We start from the raw sequence: 25,978 nt of genomic DNA, 5'->3' as shown, positions 1-25,978 counted from the left end.
GGCTGAACGTTCCACTAATGACCAGATGGGGCACGCAAAATAATAACAACACACATATGTGAAACATGTTGGAATAGAGATCTGTACCCCTATATCCTGTAGATAAAGGAGGCATGTAGCTCCCAATTTCCTTTGCCTGGGGTGCAAATATTTGAAACTCTCTGGCCATTTTCACTCATACATAAGAGGGTGGCTGAACGTTCCACTAATGACAAGATGGATGTGGTGGGGCTCACAAGATAAGGCTGAAATGACTGAGAAGTTATTGAAAGCTTATGAATCCTGACTGGCCATTTTCACTCGTAAATAAGAGGGTGGCTGAACGTTCCACTAATGACCAGATGGGGCACACAAAATCATAACAACCCACATTTGTGAAACATTTTGGAATAGAGATCTGTACCCTATATCCTGTAGATAAAGGAAGCATGTAGCTCCCAATTTTCTTTGCCTGGGGTACAAATATTTGAAACTCTCTGGCCATTTTCACTCATACATAAGAGGGTGGCTGAACGTTCCACTAACGACCAGAGGGGTAATGTGGGGCTCACAAGATAAGGCTGAATTGACTGTGAAAATAGTTGAAAGCTTATGAATCCTGACTGGCCATTTTCACTCGTAAATAAGAGGGTGGCTGAACGTTCCACTAATGACCAGATGGGGCACGCAAAATCATAACAACCCACATTTGTGAAACATTTTGGAATAGAGATCTGTACCCCTTTATCCTGTAGATAAAGGAGGCATGTAGCTCCCAATTTTCTTTGCCTGGGGTTCAAATAGGGCTGTTTAATGCGGGAAACACGATCCATTAACGCTGAGACTTTATTAGAAATTTGATTTGACCAAAATGGTATGACTAGCTATTTGGTGAAAACTTGCATAGCTGCTGGGTTTCCTGTATTTTAGAGAGTTGGACTAGGTGACCCCAGGGTCTCTTCCAACCCTGTGGATCTGTGGCTGTATGGAAGGAAATGTGTCTGCGAGGATTGGAGTGGGTATTTAGCGGTTTCCACCATTTTGTCAGCCATTTGTAAGCAAAACTTCAAACATGCTAAAGTCCAGCAAACCTTTAAGCACATACAAATTCATAATTAGTAAGAATGAGCATTGACCATATCTTCCTGTACATAAAGGGCAGAAAACTTTGTCTGCTAATGGTAAGGCTGAAATGACTGAGGAAATATTTGAAACTCTCTGGCCATTTTCACTCATACATAAGAGGGTGGCTGAACGTTCCACTAATGACCAGATGGGGCACGCAAAATAATAACAACACACATATGTGAAACATGTTGGAATAGAGATCTGTACCCCTATATCCTGTAGATAAAGGAGGCATGTAGCTCCCAATTTCCTTTGCCTGGGGTGCAAATATTTGAAACTCTCTGGCCATTTTCACTCATACATAAGAGGGTGGCTGAACGTTCCACTAATGACAAGATGGATGTGGTGGGGCTCACAAGATAAGGCTGAAATGACTGAGAAGTTATTGAAAGCTTATGAATCCTGACTGGCCATTTTCACTCGTAAATAAGAGGGTGGCTGAACGTTCCACTAATGACCAGATGGGGCACACAAAATCATAACAACCCACATTTGTGAAACATTTTGGAATAGAGATCTGTACCCTATATCCTGTAGATAAAGGAAGCATGTAGCTCCCAATTTTCTTTGCCTGGGGTACAAATATTTGAAACTCTCTGGCCATTTTCACTCATACATAAGAGGGTGGCTGAACGTTCCACTAACGACCAGAGGGGTAATGTGGGGCTCACAAGATAAGGCTGAATTGACTGTGAAAATAGTTGAAAGCTTATGAATCCTGACTGGCCATTTTCACTCGTAAATAAGAGGGTGGCTGAACGTTCCACTAATGACCAGATGGGGCACGCAAAATCATAACAACCCACATTTGTGAAACATTTTGGAATAGAGATCTGTACGCCTATATCCTGTAGATAAAGGAGGCATGTAGTCCCAATTTTCCTTGCCTGGGGTTCAAATAGGGCTGTTTAATGCGGGAAACACGATCCATTAACGCTGAGACTTTATTAGAAATTTAATTTGACCAAAATTGTGTTACTGGCTTTTTGGTGAAAACTTGCATGATAGGGTTGATAGCTGCTGGGTTTCTTGTATTTCAGAGAGTTGGACTAGCTGACCCCAGGGTCTCTTCCAACCCTGCGAATCTGTGGATGTATGGGAGGAAATGTGTCTGCAAGGATTGGAGTGGGTATTTAGGGGTTTCCACCATTTTGTCAGCCATTTGTAAGCAAAACTTCAAACGTGCTAAAGTCCAGCAAACGTTTAAGCACATACAAATTCATAATTAGTAAGAATGAGCCTTGACCATATTTTCCTGTACATAAAAGGCAGAAAACTTTGTCTGCTAATGGTAAGGCTGAAATGATTGAGGAAATATTTGAAACTCTCTGGCCATTTTCACTCATACATAAGAGGGTGGCTGAACGTTCCACTAATGACCAGATAGGTGTGGTGGGGCTCACAAGATAAGGCTGAATTGACTGAGAAGTTATTGAAAGCTTATGAATCCTGACTGGCCATTTTCACTTGTAAATAAGAGGGTGGCTGATAGTTCCACTAATGACCAGATGGGGCACGCAAAATCATAACAACCCACATTAGTGAAAGATTTCGGAATAGAGATCTGTACCCCTTTATCCTGTAGATAAAGGAGGCATGTAGCTCCCAATTTTCTTTGCCTGGGGTGCAGATATTTGAAACTCTCTGGCCATTTTCACTCATACATAAGAGGGTGGCTGAACGTTCCACTAATGACCAGAGGGGTGTGGTGGGGCTCACAAGATAAGGCTGAATTGACTGAGAAGTTTAAGCACATACAAATTCATAATTAGTAAGAATGAGCCTTGACCATATCTTCCTGTACATAAAGGGCAGAAAACTTTGTCTGCTAATGGTAAGGCTGAAATGACTGAGGAAATATTTGAAACTCTCTGGCCATTTTCACTCATACATAAGAGGGTGGCTGAACGTTCCACTAATGACCAGATGGGGCACGCAAAATAATAACAACACACATCTGTGAAACATGTTGGAATAGAGATCTGTACCCCTATATCCTGTAGATAAAGGAGGCATGTAGCTCCCAATTTTCTTTGCCTGGGGTGCAAATATTTGAAACTCTCTGGCCATTTTCACTCATCCATAAGAGGGTGGCTGAACGTTCCACTAATGACCAGATGGGTGTGGTGGGGCTCACAAGATAAGGCTGAATTGACTGAGAAGTTATTGAAAGCTTAGGAATCCTGACTGGCCATTTTCACTCGTAAATAAGAGGGTGGCTGAACGTTCCACTAATGACCAGATGGGGCACGCAAAATCATAACAACCCACATTTGTGAAACATTTTGGAATAGAGATCTGTACCCCTATATCCTGTAGATAAAGGATGCATGTAGCTCCCAATTTTCTTTGCCTGGGGTTCAAATAGGGCTGTTTAATGTGGGAAACACGATCCATTAACGCTGAGACTTTATTAGACATTTGATTTGACCAAAATTGTGTTACTGGCTTTTTGGTGAAAACTTGCATGATGGGTAGATAGCTGCTGGGTTTCTTGTATTTCAGAGAGTTGGACTAGGTGACCCCAGGGTCTCTTCCAACCCTGCAAATGTGTGGCTGTATGGAAGGAAATGTGTCTGCGAGGATTGGAGTGGGTATTTAGGGGTTTCCACCATTTTGTCAGGGACGCAGGTGGCGCTGTGGGTTAAAGCCTCAGCGCCTAGGGCTTGCCGATCGAAAGGTCGGCGGTTCGAATCCCTGCGGCGGGGTGCGCTCCCGCTGCTCGGTCCCAGCGCCTGCCAACCTAGCAGTTCGAAAGCACCTCCGGGTGCAAGTAGATAAATAGGGACCGCTTACCAGCGGGAAGGTAAACGGCGTTTCCGTGTGCGGCTCTGGCTCTGGCTCTGGCCAGAGCAGCGATGTCACGCTGGCCACGTGACCCGGAAGTGTCTCCGGACAGCGCTGGCCCCTGGCCTCTTAAGTGAGATGGGCGCACAACCCCAGAGTCTGTCAAGACTGGCCCGTACGGGCAGGGGTACCTTTACCTTTACCTTACCATTTTGTCAGCCATTTGTAAGCAAAACTTCAAACATGCTAAAGTCCAGCAAACGTTTAAACACCTACAAATTCATAATTAGTAGGAATGAGCCTTGACCATATTTTCCTGTACATAAAGGGCAGAAAACTTTGTCTGCTAATGGTAAGGCTGAAATATTTGAAACTCTCTGGCCATTTTCACTCATCCATAAGAGGGTGGCTGAACGTTCCACTAACGACCAGAGGGGTAATGTGGGGCACACAAGATAAGGCTGAATTGACTGAGAAGTTATTGAAAGCTTAGAAATCCTGACTGACCATTTTCACTGGTAAATAAGAGGGTGGCTGATTGTTCCACTAATGACCAAATGGGGCACACAAAATCATAACAACCCACATGTGTGAAACATTTTGGAATAGAGATCTGTACCCCTATATCCTGTAGATAAAGGAGGCATGTAGCTCCCAATTTTATTTGCCTGGGGTGCAAATAGGGCTGTTTAATGCGGGAAACACGATCCATTAATGCTGAGACTTTATTAGAAATTTAATTTGTCCAAAATTGTATTACTGGCTTTTTGGTGAAAACTTGCATGATAGGGTTGATAGTTGTTGGGTTTCTGACAAATACTAAAACTTTGATTCTTGCCAGTAGTTCTGTTCCTAAGGTAATATATTAAAAAACCTGGTGTAGCAAACTTCTTCCTTTTTCTGTAACGTCTCACTTAGTTACCTTCGGCTGCAATACTTTTGTATTATCAGAGGCGGCGATAATAACTAACAAGTAATCTCTAAGTGGGACGCGGGTGGCTCTGTGGGTAAGCCACAGAGCCTAGGACTTGCCAATCAGAAGGTCAGTGGTTCAAATCCCCGTGACAGGGTGAGCTCCCATTGCTCGGTCCCTGCTCCTGCCAACCTAGCAGTTCGAAAGCACGTCAAGTGCAAGTAGATAAATAGGTACCGCTCTGGCGGGAAGGTAAACAGCGTTTCCGTGCGCTGCTCTGGTTCGCCAGACGCGGCTTAGTCATGCTGGCCACATGACCCGGAAGCTGTACGCCAGCTGCCTCAGCCAATAAAGCGAGATGAGCACCGCAACCCCAGAGTCGGTCACGACTGGACCTAATGGTCAAGGGTCCCTTTACCTTTACCTTTAATCTCTAAGTGCTCTCTTGTAATTATACCAGCAATACAGTTGTGTGTCTTCTGGCTGAAGGTCGACTAGGTGAGTATCTTGTGCTTGGCCGAGGAGAAAATATGTGCTGTGTTATGCCTGCAACTCTTTGTACAAAGATTCTTTCAGGTTGCAGTGAGGGGAACCATTCAAGCACCCTGATCCCGTTAGAGAAAAGGTAGGCTCCAAATGGAATAATACATCAAATATGCAAACTAAATATTCCAAAGAGCTTGTATTGAGCAATGTTGGTTATTCAATCACTTTTTCAGAAGAGCTGCGAACTCGAAAGCCTAATGCAGTCACTCTCTGTGCTTCTACCTGGAGGGACTTCTCTTGTTGGGACACCGCTGCAAGGGAGGCCCTTTCCTGTGCCATCACCACACAATAAGGTACATCTTTTGGTGGGACAGCCATCCTTGCTCTGTTACAGCTCTTTTTTTTTACAGACCTCACAGAGCTACCTGTGCCTGAAGCAGATCTGCTCAATTGACAGTGGTACCTCGGGTTACATATGCTTCAGGTTACAGACACTTCAGGTTACAGACTCCGCTAACCCAGAAATAGTACCTCGGGTTAAGAACTTTGCTTCAGGATGAGAACAGAAATTGTGCAGTGGCGGCACGGTGGCAGCAGGAGGCCCCATTAACTAAAGTTGTGCTTCAGGTTAAGAACAGTTTCAGGTTAAGAACGCACCTCCAGAACGAATTAAGTACTTAACCCGAGGTACCACTGTGAGGCAGTGTCAGAGCTCTTGATACATCAAGTGAACATCTGCAGCATAGGATTGAGAAATACCTGTGTCTTGACTGCACTGCTTTAGTTAACCTGTTGTTTTTTTCTCCTTTGTCTGGAGGGGAGGGCTGCTGAAGACCCTAGTCTCTTCCAGGTGCACCTCAGTGACACAAGAAATAGAATTTTGCAAACAAGTGAAGTTCACACAACAATTTAGTGATCTTTTTCAGTACAATCCTTTTGTGCTGGCCTCTACATTTCCATTCGCTTGATCTCTTCACAGTTCTGTCCCAGAGCCCACCACACTCAGGGGAAGCCAACTCCTCCAGCAGAAGTCAGGTTGGTAAGAACAGCTGTGTTCCATTTCTCTGGAATTGGTGGGAATGGGCTGGCGACAAGCTAATGAGTCCAGATTGCTTTTCACAGACCAGCAGAAGGAACTTCCAGGCCCATGAATTCACACTTCAGAGGGACAAACAAAAAGGTGACTTTCAAGACTGGAACCAGCCTCTCTCTGTGTTCTGCCCTGAAAATTAATGGCAGTCAAAATGGCACTCTGCGACTTAAACACAACTAGGTGAATATCCCTTGCTTGGCTGGCAAGAATACTGCTAGCCCAAAAATGGAAACAAGAAGAATTACTGTTGATGGAAGAATGGAGAATGAAGTTAATGGAATACACAGAACTTGATAAATTAAGAGGAAAGATCTGAGACCTACGAGACCACAGGTTCACTGAAGACTGGAGTAAATTTGTAGACTATTTGAAAAGTATTTGCGATGAACAATTAACGTTTGTAGGTTTGCAAGAGGCTCTGTGAAAATAATATTAGAAATATTGTAAAAAAGGGAATAAGAGGGAGGAGGCTTTTAATAAAAGGCAATAATAGATTAAGAAATGCGGAAGAAGGATTAAAACGGAGGATTTGCAGAGGAGCTGAGGGCACTCCAAAAAATGTATTTGTGAAAAATTGTGTTACGTGTTTTTATATTCTTGTATTGTAAAATGAATAAATAATAATAAAAATAAAAAAGAACATCCCTTGCTTGGCAAGGGATAAAACTTCGATTGTGTACTGTCTGCAACTTCATAACTCTTAATGGTTTTCTTTTTCCTGAGAGAACATTCAGTATTCAGAGTGTTCACTCAGGTTTTGCTTTTCACCTTGTTGCATTGCCCAAAAAAGCAAAAGAAAAAAAAAGCAAAAGGCGCTGGTGGTTGGCACTCCTGGTTTCCAGGACAGGGTTCAAGTCCCTGCGGTGCCCTTGCTTACTTCCAATGCAACCTCTCTCTCTATCTCTCTTTCTCTTTATCTATCTCTCCCCCCAAAAAAACTAAATCAAGCAAGGTGCTCCCCTGATATATCACTGGTGTGTGTCTAAGACAAGGTGGATTACATGGATGCTTCTCATCCTAGCACTCCCAGCCACAGGGAACAAAATATTTATCATATATAAAGACTGTCTCTTAATTTGCATTGTTTGTTTAGGAAGTAACCTAAATATACAAACAAATGGATCCTATTTAGATTATTCAGAATGTGGAAAAGGCCGGGATGAAAGAGAAATGGCATCACGCTCACTCATCAGCAGAAGAAGAACAGCAAATATAAGATGCTCAGGTGTCCTATTTTACAGAAGACAGTTGTCAGTTTTCAGGGCTATCAGAGGATGTGGACCATTCTCTGTATGAAGGTGTCCTCTATTTGAATGGCTGTGCATTTCAGGTCTGGTTGATACAGAAGGAAGAGCAGGGGCACTGAAGTTGCCCATCAACAGATATCACCTTGGCAGCAGACTAAGCACAAACGCACAGGCCACAGTCTTCCCCACTACAGTGAGATGTACAGTGGTACCTCGGGTTACAGATGCTTTAGGTTACAGACGCTTCAGGTTACAGACTCCGCTAACCCAGAAATAGTACCTCAGGTTAAGAACTTTGCTTCAGGATGAGAACAGAAATTGTGCTCTGGCGGCACGGCAGCAGGAGGAGGCCCCATTAGCTAAAGTGATGCTTCAGGTTAAGATCGGTTTCAGGTTAAGAACGGACCTCCGGAACAAATTAAGTATGTAACCAGAGGTACCACTGTATAATATTCCCATGTAGAATTATAGGGTGAACTAACACTTCAGTCATACTCAAGGTAATATAATATATCCAGCTAAGTCAGGGGTCAGCAAACTTTTTCAGCAGGGGGCTGGTCCACTGTCCCTCAGACCTTGTGGGAGGCCAGACTATATTTTGAAAAAAACAAACAAAAAAATGAATTCCTATGCCCCACAAATAACCCAGAGATGCATTTTAAATAAAAGGACACATTCTACTCATGTAAAAACACGCTCATTCCTGGACTGCCCGCGGGCCGGATTGAGAAGTCGATTGGGCCGGATCCAGTCCCTGGGCCTTAGTTTGCCTACCCACGAGATAAGTCATACATGGGGATATTACTCAAGGTAATATATATCCAGCTAAGTCTTTCAGGGAGGTTTTTTCTGGTTGCATGCTAGTACTTGGCTCAGGCTAGATAGCTTTACTGTTGGCTCTTGTTGCTTCAATGGGTGGTTGATGCACAAAAGCAGTGATTGGTCTTCACCACCTGTCAGAGCTGCCCGAGGTCCCACCTCACAAAGGACCAACGCCAGTCCGTTGTTATATATAAAAGTCTTTATTGAAGTGCAGTTTCGATTTCAAAGCCGCGGCGCGCAGCTCTACGTCTTAAACTCTAGACCGCTGAAGCTCCGTCTGAATCTCCTCCCCCCAGACACCAGTTTAAGACTCTAGCCTTGCTCCACCTCTTCCTTTGCTCTTTCCTCCTCTGGGTCCGCCTGTCCGCTGGGGTCTTGCCCTTTCTAGACTCTTCTGACGCTGAGTCCCCTGAGTCTTCCCCCTCCCTCCGGCGGGCTTTAGGACCTGGTTCCCAATCCGGGTTTCCTGCTGTGCCGCGCGCCTGTAGATTTGAACTTGGCGCGCGCGCCCAGCCGGCAACCTTCCTTCTGACCGTTACACTGCTCCTGTCACTGCTTCCCCCTTCGGAGAGGCTAGCTGGACCTGACCTCCCCTCCGTTCCCTCACTCTGCGATAGAGGCGTGGCCAGCCCTGATTCATCTTCTCTCCCTGCTGGAGGAGAAGCTGGCCCTGATACATGGGACTCTTCCCCCCCACTACGCTCTGGTGGAGGAGCTGGTCCCGATCTCCCGCTGCTGCTTTGGGAGTCCCCGCTGGCCCCTTGCTTCTGGTGTGTCCCCCCTGGGACCCCCCTTGCCCTGGCCATAGGCGCCCCCCTCTGGGAATCTTCTGAATCGCTGGAGAAGCTCATGGAATCTCTCGGGCCACTTTCATACTCCCCTACGCTGCCCTCCGATTCTTCCCCTCCGCTCTCCATTTCCTCTCTCCCCTGTGCCTCTGCTCCTGAGCCCCTGACACCACCATAGCATTTTTGAGTCTATATCTCTTGCCCTTGCTAGCACCACTTTCAAATCTTTTACTCTTGCTCAGGTTAGAATCTAAAAATTTAAAAAAAAAAAATCAACTGGATAAACTTGGTGGGCTTCTATCACTCTTCAGTAGCTGCCACCACTCACTGACTTCCCTATGCCTTTCTTGAGACCCTTCTGGTTGACTCCTGGGGTTTAGAGATGAAAACCCCTTTGGGTTTCTCCTGGAGGGTTGGCACCTGCACATTTTTGGGCTTTTCCCCTCCCAGGACCCTTCTTAAGGCACTGGTAGTGGACAGAATGGGGGAGACTCTGTGGTCAGAGCACCAGGCTAGGCTTTTAAACAAAGAATAAAGATTTTATTGACTATTTACAAGTAACAGGATTTTAAACACAAAAAGGCACTTTAAACCAAACACAGAAAGGAAAACACCACCTGGCAGAAATAAAATAAGACAAAAAACACAGTTCCTCTGTCCCTGAACTGATCCCTATACTTATTTTCCCTTGGGATGAGGTCCAGTTACCAACCTGCAGCCTGGCCTCCTGCCTTCTACAGGTAGTTCTGGATCCCTCCGAGGATCCCTTCCCACTGCTCCCTTCCCTGATCCCCAAGGCTTCTTTCTGCCTGTGGGCAATCTGCAGTGCATGCTGCAGGCACCGAAAGGGCTCTGTGCAGCGTGAAAGATAGACTTCCTTGCCTGGGAGGGGTGAGGCCAGTGGCAGTCACATGTGCTTGCCTTGCTCTGTTCAAGCCAAGGAGGAGGGAAGGAATGGAAGGGACTTGGCAGAGCTTGCTTGCCTGGTCTATCTGCCCCAGCCGGCCCCTCGCTCCGACTCTCCCACTGACCACTACAGACCTGACCCTTGAGCTGGGGAAGGCTGTGCACCTGGCTGTTGACTCTGGGCCTGCTGGCTCTGGAGTCCTGGAGTTTGTACTCTGAATAGTGGCACCAGGGACCTAAAGGGGCAGGACTTGTCAGTTCAACCCCTGCACAGTCTCATCAGGGCTGGCCTGAAGGCAATTGGAGCAATGGGGCCAAACTGGGCCCTGCAGGCCGCTCCTAAGGGCCCCCCCCCTGCACCAGGGCAATCTAGATGGATTTTATTTATATCTCTAAGATTCTGCAGACTTGGGCTTTGAACTGGGGCCCCACAATTATTATTTTTTTAAGTTGGGCCGCAGAGTTCAAATTGGGCCCCACTGGCTGGCTCTGAGTCTTATAGTTGCTGGGCCTGAGTTGCCCTGCCCTTGCGTGAAGTCTTGGGTTTGCAATTTTGGAAGAGGGGAGGCTGCCTGCTGGGGGGCAGGTGGGCTGGGGAGGCCCCCTAGATTTAGAGGCCCTAGGCCTCAGCCTACTTAGCCTATACTGTACTTAATCCGGCACTGTTTACAGTCTTTAAAGTTGCAACCCATGCCAGTGGCTCTGGCTGCCTTGTTCCTGAACAGTCCCTCCCCACACAAGCATCCTCTCTGCCCCCACCCACCCACCTCCACAGCTGATCAGATCCAGCTAGAGAGGCCAGCTCCAGGAAGAGAGGCCAGCTCCTGCCATGATGGAGCCTGAGTCTTGACAGCAGTTAGAATCCCCATAGGAGGGGACTTGAAGGAGTTACCCTCTTGCCTCAGGGGCAGTTGTGGTTTTGCTCTGCTTCCACAGTTGGAGGCAGCAGCGCTTCTGAATACCAGTTGCTGGAGACCACAAGAGGGAAGAGAGAAGGCGCTTGCGCTCAAATCCTCCTTGCTGGTTTCCTACAGGCAATTGTTCAGCCACTGCGAGAACAAGATGCTAGACTAGGTGGACCACTGGCCTGATCCAACAGGCGCTTCTGATGTTATTATGAAACCTTTGAGAGCTGCTGCCAGTCAGAGTGGACAATATTGAGGTACATGCACCAGCGTTCTGACTTGGCATAAGGCAGTTTCCTTTATAACTCCTGCCATGCAGTTGTCCTCTCACACAGCTGAGCTGATGACAGTTGGAATCATCACAGAGATAAAAGCTATAATCCTGTAATGTTGGGATTCCATTCATGTTTGGGTCTAGTTCCTTTTACATCTACCAGCGTTGAGGGGAAAAAGCAGAAAGGCTGGCACTTGAAGGACGGAGCAAGCTTGCTTTCTCCTCCAGAGGGGAGAACCCAAACCAATGGGTTCAAATGACAAGAGGGGAGATTCTGACTAAACATTAGGAAGAATTTTCTGACAGTAACAGCTGTTGGGCAGTGGAATGGACTACCTCAGAAGGTGGTGGGCTCTTCTTCATTTTAGGTTTTTAAACAAAGGTTGGATGGCCAACTGTCAGGGATTTGCTAACTGTTATTCCTGCATTGTAGGGGCATGAAACAGATGACCCTCTGGATCTTTTCCAACTCTACAGTGTTGATTCTAAGTTCTCCGGCCTGGACTGGCAGCAGCTATACAGGGTATCAGAATGCGGCAGCTAGACTGGTAACTGGGAGCGGCCGCCAAGACCATATAACACCGATCCTGAAAGACCTACATTGGCTCCCAGTACATTTCCAAGCACAATTCAAAGTGTTGGTGCTGACCTTTAAAGCCCTAAACGGCCTCGGTCCAGTATATCTGAAGGAGCGTCTCCACCCCCATCCTTCTACACGGACACTGAGGTCCAACGCCGAGGGACTTCTGGCGGTTCCCTCCCTGTGAGAAGCCATGTTACCGTGAACCAGGCAGAGGGCCTTCTTGGTAGTGGCGCCCGCCCTGTGGAACGCCCTCCCACCAGATGTCAAAGAGAACAACAACTACCAGACTTTAAGAAGACATCTGAAGGCAGCCCTATTTAGGGAAGCTTTTAATGCTTGATGCATTAGTATATTTTAATATTTTGTTGGAAGCCGCCCAGAGTGGCTGGGTAAGCCCAGCCAGATGGGTGGGGTATAAATAATAATAATAATAATCATCATCATCATCATCATCATCATTAGGCAGCGTCTCTGCAACCTGCCTGGAGATGCTGAGGACTGAGTCTGAGATCTTTGCATGTGAAACAAATGCTTTTGAAAGTCACAAGTGCAGGGTTTTGTTCTGTGCAGCTGAAAAAAAAGGAGGTGAGGAAAAGATGCTGAATAGGCCCCTCTGTGTGTGTGTTTCTGTGTGTCTGTGTAGGCGGGTGTTGTGCAATGCCAGAGGAAATGTGAGCAAAATAGAAAGCAAGAGAAGTAGGGGAGGGTGTGGGAAAGGAAGGGAGGCTCAGTGCGGAAGGGAAAGCTTGATGAGCGTTTACAACTTTTTGCACACTTCTCCTTCTAACAGAACCCTGTCAGAAGAAGAACCTGAAAGATGGCTGAAAGCCAGAAGAAAGGAGGAGGCTTTAAAAGTAAGTAGCTGTCAGAGCAGCACAGGCTTGGACTCTGATGCTTGCTTAAATCTGACTGCCTTGGAGGCTAAGCCTGCAAAAGACATCAGGAAAGAGGGGTTGTGCAGGAGGTGTGTAGGGGTCGCTTCTCCCCAAACCTGTGTGGTGGCTAAGTTGCCAATTTCCCCCCACCCACCAATAGGGCTCCTGTGCTTTTGAAAACCAGTGCGTGGCATATGGAAATCAACAGGAGAAGTTTTCACCCATCCTGGAAACACTTGCTGCACCTGTTGCATTTTCACCTGTTTAAAGGCACAGGACTCCTGAAAAGGGGCTCTGAAACAAGAAAAGGCTGCATGAACGTAGGAATCTGCTTTATACGGAGCCTGACCACTGGTCCATCTAGTTCAGCCTTGCCTACACCATGAGTGTCCCGTGTGGCACCTTCTAAATTCGGCTGCTTATGGCTCCCATCATCCCTTTCCTACTGGGGGTGATAAGGTCTGGAGTCCAGGAACATCTGGACAGCACCTGGTCTACACTGACTTACGGAGGCTCTCCAGGTTTTCAGATGAGGCTCAGGGACTGAACCTCGCAATTTCTGCTGGCAACACAGGTGCTCTGTCACTGAGTTGCACTCATTAAGGTTCCAGTCCTCATCAGGGCTGATGTAAATATGAACAAAGGAAGGCTGCTTTATACCAAATCAAACCAGAGCCAGTCTAGTAGACTAGTGTTGTCTTCCCTGACTGGCAGTGGCTGCCCAGGGTTTTAGAGAGAGAAGGAGATTTATTGGCTCCACCTGAAAATGCTGGAGATTGAACGGGGGACCTTTTGCATGCAACACTTTTGCTCTGCTGCTGAGCTGTAGTCCTTCTGTGAGAGGTGAGCCCATACTGTTTTGGGGCTATTGCAAATGTAACTCGAGCGAACTCATTGTATTTGACATGAGCAGGTGTCAGCTGCTAGCTCAAGAGACGATGCACAGGGGTCTGATGCTTTCATCTAGGAAGTGGGTAGATAATATATGAGCTGTCGCTTGTTTTCTTACAGTGGTCTAGATGTACCACCACACACAGCTGACAGTCTCCACATTACGTCCGGTGGGGCGGGGCGGACAATGCATCCATGACACTCTTAGACAGCAGCACACGCTACAGCTCAGATATTATCTACCCATGCCCTGGATGAAGGCATCTCAGTCCATTGGACCTCATTGAGACAAAACTCCACAGCAGGTTCCTGTGTGCTGTATGCTACTTTCAGTGCCTTTCATTTTTTTTTTTTTTTTTTTTGGAGTGGGATCTACTTTGTGTGATCTACTTTTTGGAGTTAAAGTTTTTTGAACTCCATCAGAACAAACAGCAGATATAGTGCAGATTTTGCAATAAACAGACAACAAATCCCTAAAGCTTCTTTGCCCAGGCAACCCACATTCTGCAACTAATAAAAGCAGACCCTCCGAGTGCGCCTATTTTCCCGGGACAGTCCCGGGTTTACAGAAGCCGTCCCAGGTTCTGGTTTGACCCAGGATGTCCCGCTTTTCCTTAGGACCCCCCTATTTTCATTGGAGAAATGTTGGGGCGTATGGAATAGTGCAACCCCCAAACCAAATAAATAAGTAAAACTATACAACCTTTATAAGACATCTGATGGCAGCCCTGTGTAGGGATTTGTTTTTCATGTTTAATGGGTGTCATATAAATGATAAAATTATTATAATGGAATAGGATGCTGCTATTTTCACTGGAGAAATGTTGGAGGGCATTTAAAAGTTGGCATGTACTGGGCCGGCAAGGGCAGGATTATGTGCACTTGCACAAGGCGTAGGAGCAAAGAAGTATGTTGCAGCCCAGCCTCAGCCTTCAAAAATTGATCCACCTCCTCTCCCTTTCAGTTTTTACTAGGTTTTATTGCCCTGCTCTTTCAAGAAGCTCTTGAGCTTCTTGAGGACTAGAAACTAAATAATGGGGCTAATCAGAGCAGAAGCTTTAAAGACACTGAATTGTGGTCCCAAGGGCACTAGTTTCTGCAGAAATGCTGATCCCCTTAGTACAGATTGCACCCAGCAGCTGGTAGGAGGTGGAAGATGTTAACATGCAATTACTGGAATAGCTAGCATGGAAAGTGCTAGGGGTGCAGTTAATGGTTTATGGGGAAGGATGGGAGTCCCTTTTTAGAAGACAGTATGCATCTTTTCATGGCCTGCTGCACCTGGGGGGCTCCTTCTGCTGACCTCCCCACCAAAGACCTGCCCTGAGGCACAGCAGCTGCACTCGATGGCTCTGAACATCACTGCAGAGACTGAAGGAGTCACTCCTTGTGACTATATCGGCATGTAATCAGTTGTTCTTTGCAGCTGGGCCAAGAACCACACTTTTCCTTCGCAGCTGTTTGTGTTTTGCTGAGAGACGAGGGAGGGCAGCAACAGCAGGTGTCCCTTTGCATAGATTTCTGAGGCTGGTTGGCCTGGAAATTTCTTCCCAGCCTTCCCTGAGGGATTGTTTATGCCTGTGTCTCCACCCGACACAAACCAGTTTAACAGCCGCCCCCCCCCCCAACCTCTCATCTCTTGCCAGTTTGGTCTCCCTTCTTAGGCTTCTTGACTCTGGTATCTCTCTTGCCAGTGTGGCAGGCCCAGCTGAGTTCAGAGTGGAATGAAGCACTTCATGCCAGCAAGAGAATCACATTTATTTTACCGTTTCTGTACAAACAACCCCAAAACCCACATCCCCATAAGTAGAAAACTAGCACGGGAATGTAGAGTGTGTTTAATTATTTACTTGCAGGGAGGTTTTTGAAATGTAGGGGATCAGTGGCAGAGTGACCCTCCTGTAGTGCAATTGTTCAGTGTGCCTGGCTGCTGGTTCAAGTCCACCCAGGGACGGCATTGGGCAGGATTCCTGCATTGCAGGGGGTTGAAATTGATGACCCTTAGGGTCCCTTCCAACTCTATCATTCTATGATTCCTTTCCTGCAGTCAGAAACAACACAAGTCATTCTACCGCTTTAGGATTCTAATTCACTAGGAGGAATGAACAGTCTGTCCCTGGTAAATAGGGAGAGTTAGTATATGAAATTGTGTTGTGGTTTGTACACCCCCCAAACGTTGCTTTATTTTCATATCCTACCTTTCTTCCCAAGAGCTCAACTGCCTTCTGGCAGTTCCCTCACTGCAAGAAGCCAGGTTACAGGGAACCAGGTAGAGGGCCTTCTTGGTAGTGGCACTTGCCCTGTGGAACGCACTCCCACCAGATGTCAAAGAGAACAACAACTACCAGACTTTAAGAAGACATCTGAAGGCAGCTCTGTTTAGGGAAGCTTTTAATGTTTATTAATGTTATTGTATTTTAGTGTTCCATTGGAAGCCGCCCAGAGTGGCTGGGAAAACCCAGCCAGATGGGCGGGGTATAAATAATAAATTATAATTATAATTGTAATCCTCATAACAACCCTGTGATGTAAGTTAGGCTGAACGATAACAACTGGTCCAAGTTCACCCAATATTCCACATTGCGTTAAAACAATACAAGTGTTAGTATTTTTTTTTTTTATTAAAATGTTAACCAATGTTATGGGGAGGATCCTACTGGTCTCAAGAGCAGATGTGCTGAAATCAATGGCTATGGCTAACTTAATTGATTTCGGTAGGCCTACTCTGAGTGGGGCTTACTTGGATACAACTCAGAGCGGTGGGGCCCGTTTCACTGCTTGAGGCGAAACAGGAAGTCCCAGCCACTGCCACCACCTTGCGCCCCGCTGGGCGGCACCAAATTCAGGCAAGATCGCACCCAAATCTCACCCAGAATAGGAGCCAGTGGCAGTGGTGCTTCCCTGCCAGTGATGGCAGTGGTGGGGAAGGCCACAGGAATGCCACCTGGGGGCATGGGCATAGCTAGGAGGGCAACTGCCTTCCTAAATCAAGTAAATAAATAAAAATACTTATTTCGGTAAAAAATAATTTGGCTCTGCCCCCCTAACATAAAGCCTGCTTCCCTAACATCCCCCTAATCCTGGCTGTGCCCGTGTTTGGGGGGCTGCCTCACCCTGCCAAATGGCTGGGCCACCTCTGCCCCTTCCTTAAACCCTGGGGAGCTGCTGACAGTCAGTGTAGACAATACTGACCTAGACAAACCCCAATGGTCTGACTCAGTATAAGGCCGTTTCCTGTGTCATTTGCTTCCTACATTGCTATGACATGGACCCTGGTCTCCCAGGTTCTAATCTGGTCCAAGGTGACCTAGGGAACTTTGAATGTGGGTCTTCCAAACCTCAATCCTAGTTTGATATTCTCATTGGCACCAACTAATACAGTGGTACCTCAGGTTACATACGCTTCAGGTTACAGACTCCGCTAACGCGGAAATAGTGCTTCAGGTTAAGAACTTTGCTTCAGGATGAGAACAGAAATTGTGCTCTGGCAGCGCAGCAGCAGCGGGAGGCCCCATTAGCTAAAGTGGTGCTTCAGGTTAAGAGCAGTTTCAGGTTAAGAACAGACCTCCAGAATGAATTAAGTACTTAACCCGAGGTACCACTGTACAGAATCTTACGGAATGTGCCCTCTCAAAACCACCAACCGTCTCCTTGTTTTGCTTTCTCCCAGAATTATTTAGGTTTAAAGGATTTGGGAGCTTGAGTAGCATTCCACGGACGTTCACCTTGCGGCGTGTCTCTGTTGCTCCCAGCACTCCACAGGCCCCTGGAGGGGGGCTCCTGTCCTCAAATGGCTTCTTAGCAACCACCATTGAAAGCACGCAGGATGACTTGAATACTGTTCCCAAAAGTCCGTCCCCATACGCTCGGTCATGCGACATGTACAGCCACATGGGGACTATGCCAAGGGGCAGCTCCAGGAAGTCGAAGGCTAAGGCTAAAGACAAAGGCACGCCCAAGGAGAAGGATCAAGATGCAGGGTCACACATTGGCCTGGCACCTGTTCCCCACAGAAACTCTCCTTTCGTAGCTAAGGAAGCAAAGCAGAAGCAGAAATTGCCTCCATCCAAAGCCGACCACAGTCTGGCCCACACCCAATATGTGAGGCCCACCACCATGATCAACTCCTCAAGCTCTTTTCCAGAGCACAAGCAAGCTTCTGCTGCAGGACTCCCAAAGGAAACAGTGAGGAGAAAGGAGGACTTTCTTCAGGTGCCTGGGAAGTCATCCTCCAAGAGAGCGCAGGATGACTTGAATCCTGCACCCAAAAGCCCATCACCACATGCCCGCTCATGCGATATGTCCAGCCACGTGGGGACCATTCCACGAAGCAATTCTGGAAAGTTGAGGGAAAAGGCCAAAGGCAAGGGGGCCCCTCAGGAGGCTGAGCCAACCACCGCCCCAGGGCCCAGCTTGATAGCTGTGGCACCTTCTCCCATAAATGATGCTCCTATGATAGCTGTGGACACAGAGCAGAAAGCAAAAATGCCCCCATCTGAACCCAAACACAGCCAGGCCTGCTCCCAAACCATGAGGCAGGCTGTCGCGATCAACACCTCAGACTCTCTTCCGGAGCCCAGGCAGACTCCTGAGGGACCCAAAGAGAAGACGAAGACGAACAAGCAGGACTCTCCCCATGTGCCCAGGAAGCTCAGCTCTGAAACTGTGCGGGATGACTTGAATACTATGCCAAAGAGCCCATCCCCGTATGCCTGCTCAGGCGATATGTACAGCCACATGGGGACCTTGCCAAGAGCCAACTCTGGGTGGTCAAGGAGGCAGCCCAAAGAGGAATCAGTGAGGTGTGAGCAGGATTCTGTTCAGGTCCCTCGAAAAGCTGCCAATATGGAAGCTCCCAAAGAACCTATCCTGTCTGGAGGGCGAGCGCCTGGAGAGGAAGCCCTTCAAGAACACTTAGACAAGAGGTAAGACAAGAGAAATAATCTGTGGCTGAAGAATTGCATTCAAGGAACAGCGTTGGTGTGAACGCTGCAGCACTCAGGTTGTATTTCTCTTGCCAGAGTGGCTCCTTCCACATGTGACTGGCTTCTGTCTCTCATCAGCCCCAGCCAGCATGGCCAATAACAGGATTGTGGGAGTCATAGGCCAAAAACACCTAGGGGCACTACCTGTTGTGGGGCAAAACAGAGGCAGGTAACCTCCAAAGGCAGAAAGTGCTGTTTGAAAGCTCATCATACACTCAGATAATAGGGAAGGGGCCTATTTTTTGCAGATCTTTTTCCTGGCTTTTGAAGTGGGCACTGTTACAATATCAGGATGCAGTAGATTAGATATTGGCGTGTGTATCCACAATGGCACACCTTCTTTGCATGCTGTGTTTTTGAATGCTGTAGTTCAGTTCTTGTAGGTCTGTGGTGCATTCAGTTCACTCCTTTGCTGTTCTCAAGGACAGAATATTACTTAAGATGGGAGCTGCCATGTTTGTTGTTACAGTTTTTGTCCTGTACAGTGGTACCTCTGGTTGCAAACAGGATCCGTTCCGGAGGCCCGTTCACAACATGAACGGAACGCAACCCGCAGCAGTGCGTCTGCACACGCGCGGGTTGCGATTTGCCGCTTCTGCACATGCGCGTGATGGCATTTTGCATGTCTGCGCATGTGCGAGCAGCGAAACCCGGAAGTAACCCTTTCTGGTACTTCCGGGTCGCCATGGGATGCAACCTGAAAAAACATAAAATGAAGCAAACGTAACATGAGGTATGACTGTACATGTTTAAAGCATGGGGTGGCAGCATTTTTTTCTTCTCAAAAGTGGGCACAGGTGAGGAAAGCTGAACCTCTTTCCCACCTTCCTTCCCTTCCCATCCATCACCTCAGACGTTTTCCTTTCAGGCCAGCTCTGATATTGGAAAACTGCCTCAGGGGTCAGGAGGTGATTGGGGAGGAGACACCCAAACCTCTTTTATTATAAAAACCGAGGGAATGGGTCCCCTGCCCATACATGCACATTTGTCACTAGTGGAGAAGCGGCACAGTGGCACCAAATTTCGGCAAAATCTCACCGAAATTGCAAGAAATCCTGAGCACTCTAAAATATTTCAACCAATACTGGAGCCACTTCTGCACCGGTGTTGGTGCAGGTGGGGTTGGGGTTGGGGGGGCACCGCCCTGGGGGTTTCAGCTGCCTGTGGCAGCCCCCTCAATCCGTTTAGTGGCTTAGCTTGCTCTGGAACTAAGTGGCATAAACTGGAAGCAGAATATAAAATTGGGGGAAAGGTACTGATTAGGAGCCAATCACTCCAGATACCAGTGGCATATATTTGGAGGAACTGTGTGAGAATTGACTGGTATAGGCAGAGCAGTCTTAAGCATATCCGGCGCCGTGGTGCTCTCTTCCTGCGGAGGCTTGGGAAGGAAGCTGCACGCTCGCGAGCCATATAGTTGGCAGGGCGCAGCTGGCGGGTGTGCAGGGAAAGGGGAGGCTGCTGGCAAAGCCGCGCAGCTCCCCCACTCGCTAGGGCGCCCCAAGAGGCCGGTGCCCTGGCGCAACGAACCATTAACACCAGTGGGGAAGACGGCTCTGGGTGTAGATGAATATGCTCATAAAAGATGGGTAAGAACATAGCTCAGTAGCAGAGAACATGCTTTGCCTGCAAAAGCTGTCAGGTTCAATCCCTGACTCAGGGCTGGGAGAGGCCCCAGCTGAAACCCTGGATTACTGCTGGCAATCAGGGTTGACAGTGCTAAACTGGGCAGACCAATGCTGTGACTTGGTATTCTTGACTTGGTCCCTACATGATGGAAACAGAGTTAACATCAGGGCTGGCTTTTCTTTATTTCAAACTGCCCTTCATCAAAACAGATTCTGTGGTGGTGTGTAAAACAACAGAGATAATATTTTTGGTAGTGTGTAGAATGTGGATTTCTTATCATTCATGCCCAGATGTCAGATCATGAGACAAATATGGACCGTGCATCCTGAAGCCAGAGTTGTGAGTGTTGCGGTAATACTTATCATGAATCGGGAATCGCAAATGTTGTTCACTGCAGATTCAGGGGCCATGCTTATTCCGTGTGATTTCTGGATGGTTCTTATTTTCTACATAACTGACTGTAAGAGGCAGGCGTGTGACAATGGTGTGTCCAGACTCCTTCGTGGTATGTGCTTTGTGCGTATTCATTTTGCACAAGGTTTGTGCAGAGGTCACACAATGTCTGCACCTCATCAAGCATTCAGTGCTCCATGCTCTAGTAACTTTCAGATTGGATTGTTGCAGTGCACTCTGCATGGGGCTATCCTTCATGCAGAAGGATTCAACTGGATTAAAATGCAGTGGCTAGATCAGGGGTCCCCAAACTAAGGCCCGCAGGCCGGATAAAGCCCAAGGGATTCGTTTAACTGGCCCACAGCGACCCTTGCCACCCGCCCTCTCTTACTGGTGCTGCACTGCATGGCTGCCCACTTCCAGGTTGGAGGAGCACCGGAAATAGCTTGTGCACATGCACATGCGTTATTTGCACATGCGCAGGTGTTATTTCCGGTGCACATCCAGGTTGGAGGAGGCTCATGCACACAAGCTATTTCTGGTGCTCCTCCGACCTGGAAGTGCGCCGGAAATAGTGTGTGCGCACGCGTATGGGCACGCGATCCCCCGCCCTCCACGCAATTGGCGCTGGAGACACTGGCCCAAGGCGCGGTAAGTTTGCTGACCTCTGGGCTAGATTATTGGCTTGAGTTGCCCTTAGAACCCATAGAACCCTGTTCTAAAACAGCGGCATTGACTACCAACTGAGTTCCATGCCCAATTTAAGGTGCTTCTGTTAGTGCTTAAAGCCTTAAATGACTAAGGCCCCAAATACCTGAAAGACTGCCTCCTTCCCTGCAGTTTCTCCCAGGTTTTAAGATCAACAGAGGGAACCCCCTTGGTAGGTCCACCTCCCTTGGAAGTCGGGGGTTAGATGGAATTCCCGGTGTGAGAGATGTGACTGTCTTCTTAACAATACAGCTTCCCGTGAATACTGAACACGCACCTCTTTACCCTGGTGTTTAGATCTGAGATGTGCATTTTCAGGGACTGCCCTATTCCTGTAATTGTAATTATGTTTTAATTGTTTTTAATTTTAAATTTTAAGTTGTTGTAACCTTCCCTGGGACCAGCAGGTGAAGGGAGGTAATAAATTTGAGGAGGAGTAAGATTATGGTAATTTTTCCTGATTGTATGCCTCCCCACCAATCAATTATTATCCAGCATTTTGAGTTCATTTCCCCATCCCATTCATAACCAGAAAAAGTTTTTGTTTTTTCTGGGGGTTTTTTTAAAAAAGATTGATTTATCATGGATAGGGTCGTCAGGGGATATTGACAGAAAAAGGAGTGGGCATTGGTGTTTGCTTATTTGACCCATGTCTGGAAGAAAAGTAGTCCAGTGAACATGATTCATAGTCACTGTTTTCTGTCATCATAATGATATGCCCCTTAATTACTCCCCCATTTGCATTATGTTTCCTTTGCAGTGAAATGAATAGTGTGGAATAATGTAGTTATAACATAGTTAATTATGCAATCAATTATATAAAATTTCACCATAGTGAGCAGAGAGACGAATAACGTAGCTTTTTGTTGTTGTCAGAAGTCAAACTGCAGCAGAAACAGAAACAATGGCATGTGCAGCAAATATGAATGGAAATTTATGCCTTCTTGCATCCCTAGTTATGCCAGAGTGCTTTGATATATTTTAATTGCACAGGCTTAAATTTAACTGTGCAAAGTTTGTGTGTGTGTGTGTGTGTGTGTGTGTGTGTGTGTGTGTTTAAAAAGGGTAGGAAGGGGCAGGAGATGCAGGGACCCCTGCTCACCCCCTAACAACACCCATTACTTTTTAATACGCTCCTGTCCTGCAGCAAACTATCATAACATGCCCCTTCCTAACAGCTTTCTCAGATATACATACAGAGAGACAGACAGTTTGAGGTTTGTTTTCTCAGGCGGTTCATGTTATGGAAAAGCCTCCACGCAGGCAGCAGATGCCAGAAGTGGGCTAATGAAGAGGAATTTCTCTCAGTTCTCAGGCCTCTGCTTGGCTCTGCATTCCAGGGAGGGAGGGAGGAAGGAAGGACATGGGCTTTGGGGAGGAGAGACAGGGACCAAGAGGGAGGGACTCCTGTTCACACTTCCACAAGTTCACTGCCGGCAGAGCGAGAGAGAGAGACCGGAGCGGCTGAGAAACCTGCGTGGTCAATCGAGGTTCAACAGCACAGGACAGACGATGACAGAAGTGGGCAGGCGATATCACACCAGGTAAGCAAGACCAGCCATCCTGAGAAGGAAGAGGGAGTTGATCAGACTTGGAATATAGGAACATAGGAAGCTGCCTTATGGACCTCTTTCACTTGTCATTGTCCACACGGACCCGCAAAATCCCTCCAGCATTTCTAGCAGAAAAAGGGCCTTTCCTAGTCCTACCCAGCGATGCTGGGGATTCAAGGCATATTGGGCATACAAAGCATGTGGTCTGGCTGCCACCGAGCTACGTAGCACCCCCACTTAGTGACATAGGCAACTGAGTGTGTGTTCCTGTTTGCCCTGCATCCAGTGCGCTCCCACCACTGGCTCAAGAAGATGTATATACACAATGTTAGTTGCAGCCCATATCTATCCTGTTTTTGTTATTTTAAAAAAATGAATTGCAGCATTTTGATGCATTTCCCCACAATTCAGCTTCACTCTGAACTGGACAAAAGAACAACCCAGCTGTGTTTAAAGCCAGGGGTATAACCCGAGTCAGACCACTGTTCCACCTAGCTCAATATTGTCTTCTGTTCTACTCCGGGTTGCAACAGCTCTCTAAAGTTTCCAACGGGGTCTCTTCTACAGAGGCCACAGACTGAACTTGCAAAGTATGTGGGCTGCTGTACCGGTGAGCTTCCGCCTGTCCCCATTTATATAGACTGCCTCTGCTTTTCAGCTGTGTTCAGGAAGGACAATAAAGTTTTCTGGCATATTCGAGACTGATTTGTGGTGGCATAAACATTACCAGGCAAAAGTCTACTTTGTCAGAGGTGTTTGTAGAATATTAATGCCCACATTTAACTTCGCTCTGAGGGTAGAAAAGTGGCAATGGTTGAGAGAAAGAGGAGTTGCAAAGGAATTGGTTGTAGGTATACTTCTCATTCTGAAGGTCAAAGGTCTTGGTTTGGCAGAACTGGCAGAGTGGGAACATGTCCGCCCTAAATGAAGGCACCACATTGTGCGAGAGAGTTGTGGGTTCCTCTTCCACCCTTCCTTAATCTTGGGATATGTGTGGATAATGTTTTTCTTACAACGCTTGGATGGGATGGATGTCTAATAGCTGGATAAGATGCAAATCTGGATTCTTTGAAAAGTGATGTGTAGATATGCATAAAGATGGGTAGATACAGCGCTACCTATCATGGAGGAATGGTTGATAAAACTATTGGACTTACTGTAGCTGGAATGGCAAAGTTAACATGTTTAATTAGATAAAAATCATTATTGACATTTATTAAGAATTGGAAATTTCTTTTGGACTTTTCATGTGAAAGAGAAAATAGAACTTGGATTTGAAGATTAAAAAAAAACTGGCTTATAAAAAATAGAATAGCTGAATGTTAATGGGTAAATACTGTATTTAGCTGACAGCCAGAATTGGAAATATTTTTTTATCTTTTCCTATTTCCTTTTCTCTCTCTCTCTCTCTCTCTCTCTCTCTCTCTCTCTCTCTCTCCCCCCTTCTCTTTGTTCCTGCTCCCTTTTATATTAGATTTTTAAAGTATTTATTTTATTCTGGTGTATTACAAAAAGATACTTTGTATTGTGTATAAACTTATGTATATCTTTTGATAAGTGTCACTGAAAATAGACCTTAAAAAGTGATGTTGTAGACATGTTGGTCCTTTTGTGCGTCCCAAATTGGTCTTTGGTCGTAATCTGGGGACTCAGCTGGATTGGTCATTTAAAAAAAATAACATAATTTTATTAATCCAGATTTCCAAGGCAGCCTACAAAAGAGACCCATAAAACAGATCAAAAACATCAGGAACAAAAGCAGTTATCGTAGCGATTTATATGTGTTGTATATGCGATAGAACACTGAGCCACCAGATGGCACTGTGGAGTCCCATCTTTCCCTACCAGATTTCCCTTTTTATATTTACAACGCGTTTCACTGAAATGCTTCTTTCATGTGTCTGGATCAGGGGTCAGCAAGCTTTTTCAGCAGGGGGCTGGTCCACCGTCCCTCAGACCTTGTGGAGGGCTGGACTGTATTGGGGGGGGGGGGGGGGAAATGAATGAATTTCTGTGCACCACAAATAATCCAGAGATGCATTTTAAGTAAAAGGACACATTCTACTCATGTAAAAACACACTGATTCCTGGACCGTCGGCAGGATGGATTGAGAAGGTGATTGGGCCGCATCCAGCCCACGGGCCTTAGGTTGCCTACCCCTGGTCTAGATCCAGCCTGGGTCATGCCTAAATGTAACTGTTAAATATGTAGCATTAAGTGTCTTATGTGTGGGCGGAGTCATTGTGGGTCATTCACCACAGGTAGAATTCTAATGCAATCCAGGTGAAATTCGCCACATCTAAGTCCCATGAAAAGCAATGGGACCTGAGCCACTAACTTCATCCACCCACTCCAATAGGACTCCTGTCATGCAGCTAACATTTCACTGGCTCACAGCCATTTCTTTTTCCAGCGGAGACAGTTTGTACACTGGAGTCATCAAGCTGCTGAGTAATAAAGCAGTGAAAGATGGAGTGAGGTGCATTCATGAGTCAGCTAATCTTTTGCACACCGGTTTTAGCTGCATGTTGGGCTGATGTTAGTGAGCAGCGTGCATAACTGAGCAATGTTCCTATGTAGGATTTTGCCCGCTAAGACCGTATAGCTAAGTTTTCCTCCCAGAGATCTATTACAACCTATGGACTGAGGAAGCTGTTAGATCGGTAGTTGTTAATGGATTCTCAGTTCATGCTGGGCCAGGTAGGAGTGGCTATTGGTTTTTTGGGGGGCCCCTTAAGAACATCCAAACTCACCATGCTAAGTAAGGTTGAGTAGCGGAGGGTGTTGCCTAGTTTCTGCGGTATCCAGGAGTGCCAACTTGGCCCCACGACCGTAGGTGCCCAGGGCTGTGGGTGCCATGCAGCGTGTGTGGCCCTGGCACCAAAATTTGTGGGTACTTGGGCACCCTGAGCCCCAGGGAGTTGGCACCTATGGTGGCATCTTCCTACCATTATCAGTCTTCTGGTTTAGATTCTCTACTAAGTTTTTGAGAAAGTGCAGACTTCCTAGAAACAGGGGCAGAAAGTCACTAA

The 25,978-nt window shown here is 46.8% G+C and overlaps 1 protein-coding gene and 2 long non-coding RNA genes across 5 annotated transcripts in view; 2 read left to right on the top strand and 1 right to left on the bottom strand.

Moving 5' to 3' along the window:
• The first annotated feature begins 6,197 nt into the window (after positions 1 to 6,197).
• LOC307207954 lies at positions 6,198 to 7,981 on the top strand. Of its 2 annotated transcripts, none has more exons than XR_013834886.1 (3): positions 6,198 to 6,328; positions 6,416 to 6,473; positions 7,519 to 7,981. It is a non-coding gene; the product is annotated as an uncharacterized lncRNA (long non-coding RNA). The 2 variants fall into 2 exon arrangements; XR_013834887.1 differs by lacking the exon at positions 7,519 to 7,981 and adding an exon at positions 6,567 to 6,926.
• A 175-nt stretch (positions 7,982 to 8,156) lies between these two features.
• Positions 8,157 to 10,784, bottom strand: LOC307207982. Its single transcript, XR_013834917.1, has 3 exons — positions 9,956 to 10,784; positions 9,417 to 9,493; positions 8,157 to 8,586 (listed from the first exon to the last, which is right to left on the bottom strand). It is a non-coding gene; the product is annotated as an uncharacterized lncRNA (long non-coding RNA).
• A 1,850-nt stretch (positions 10,785 to 12,634) lies between these two features.
• Positions 12,635 to 25,978, top strand: part of SH2D3C (SH2 domain containing 3C) — a 74,986-nt gene continuing 61,642 nt past the window's right edge. The window contains exons 1-2 of one of the 2 annotated variants that reach the window (XM_079961972.1): positions 12,635 to 12,765; positions 17,348 to 18,602. In XM_079961972.1, the coding sequence (XP_079818098.1) occupies positions 12,729 to 12,765; positions 17,348 to 18,602 (1,292 nt within the window). In that variant the 5' untranslated portion in view covers positions 12,635 to 12,728. Of the gene's footprint in view, positions 12,766 to 17,347; positions 18,603 to 22,520; positions 22,937 to 25,978 lie in introns of those variants that run through there. The other variant, XM_079961973.1, reaches the window with a different exon arrangement.

Source organism: Podarcis cretensis, assembly GCF_951804945.1.
Source record: "Podarcis cretensis genome assembly, chromosome: Z".
NCBI lineage: Eukaryota > Metazoa > Chordata > Lepidosauria > Squamata > Lacertidae > Podarcis > Podarcis cretensis.
Note: the sequence above shows the minus strand (reverse complement) of the source record. Positions and strands in the feature narration are given on the sequence as shown.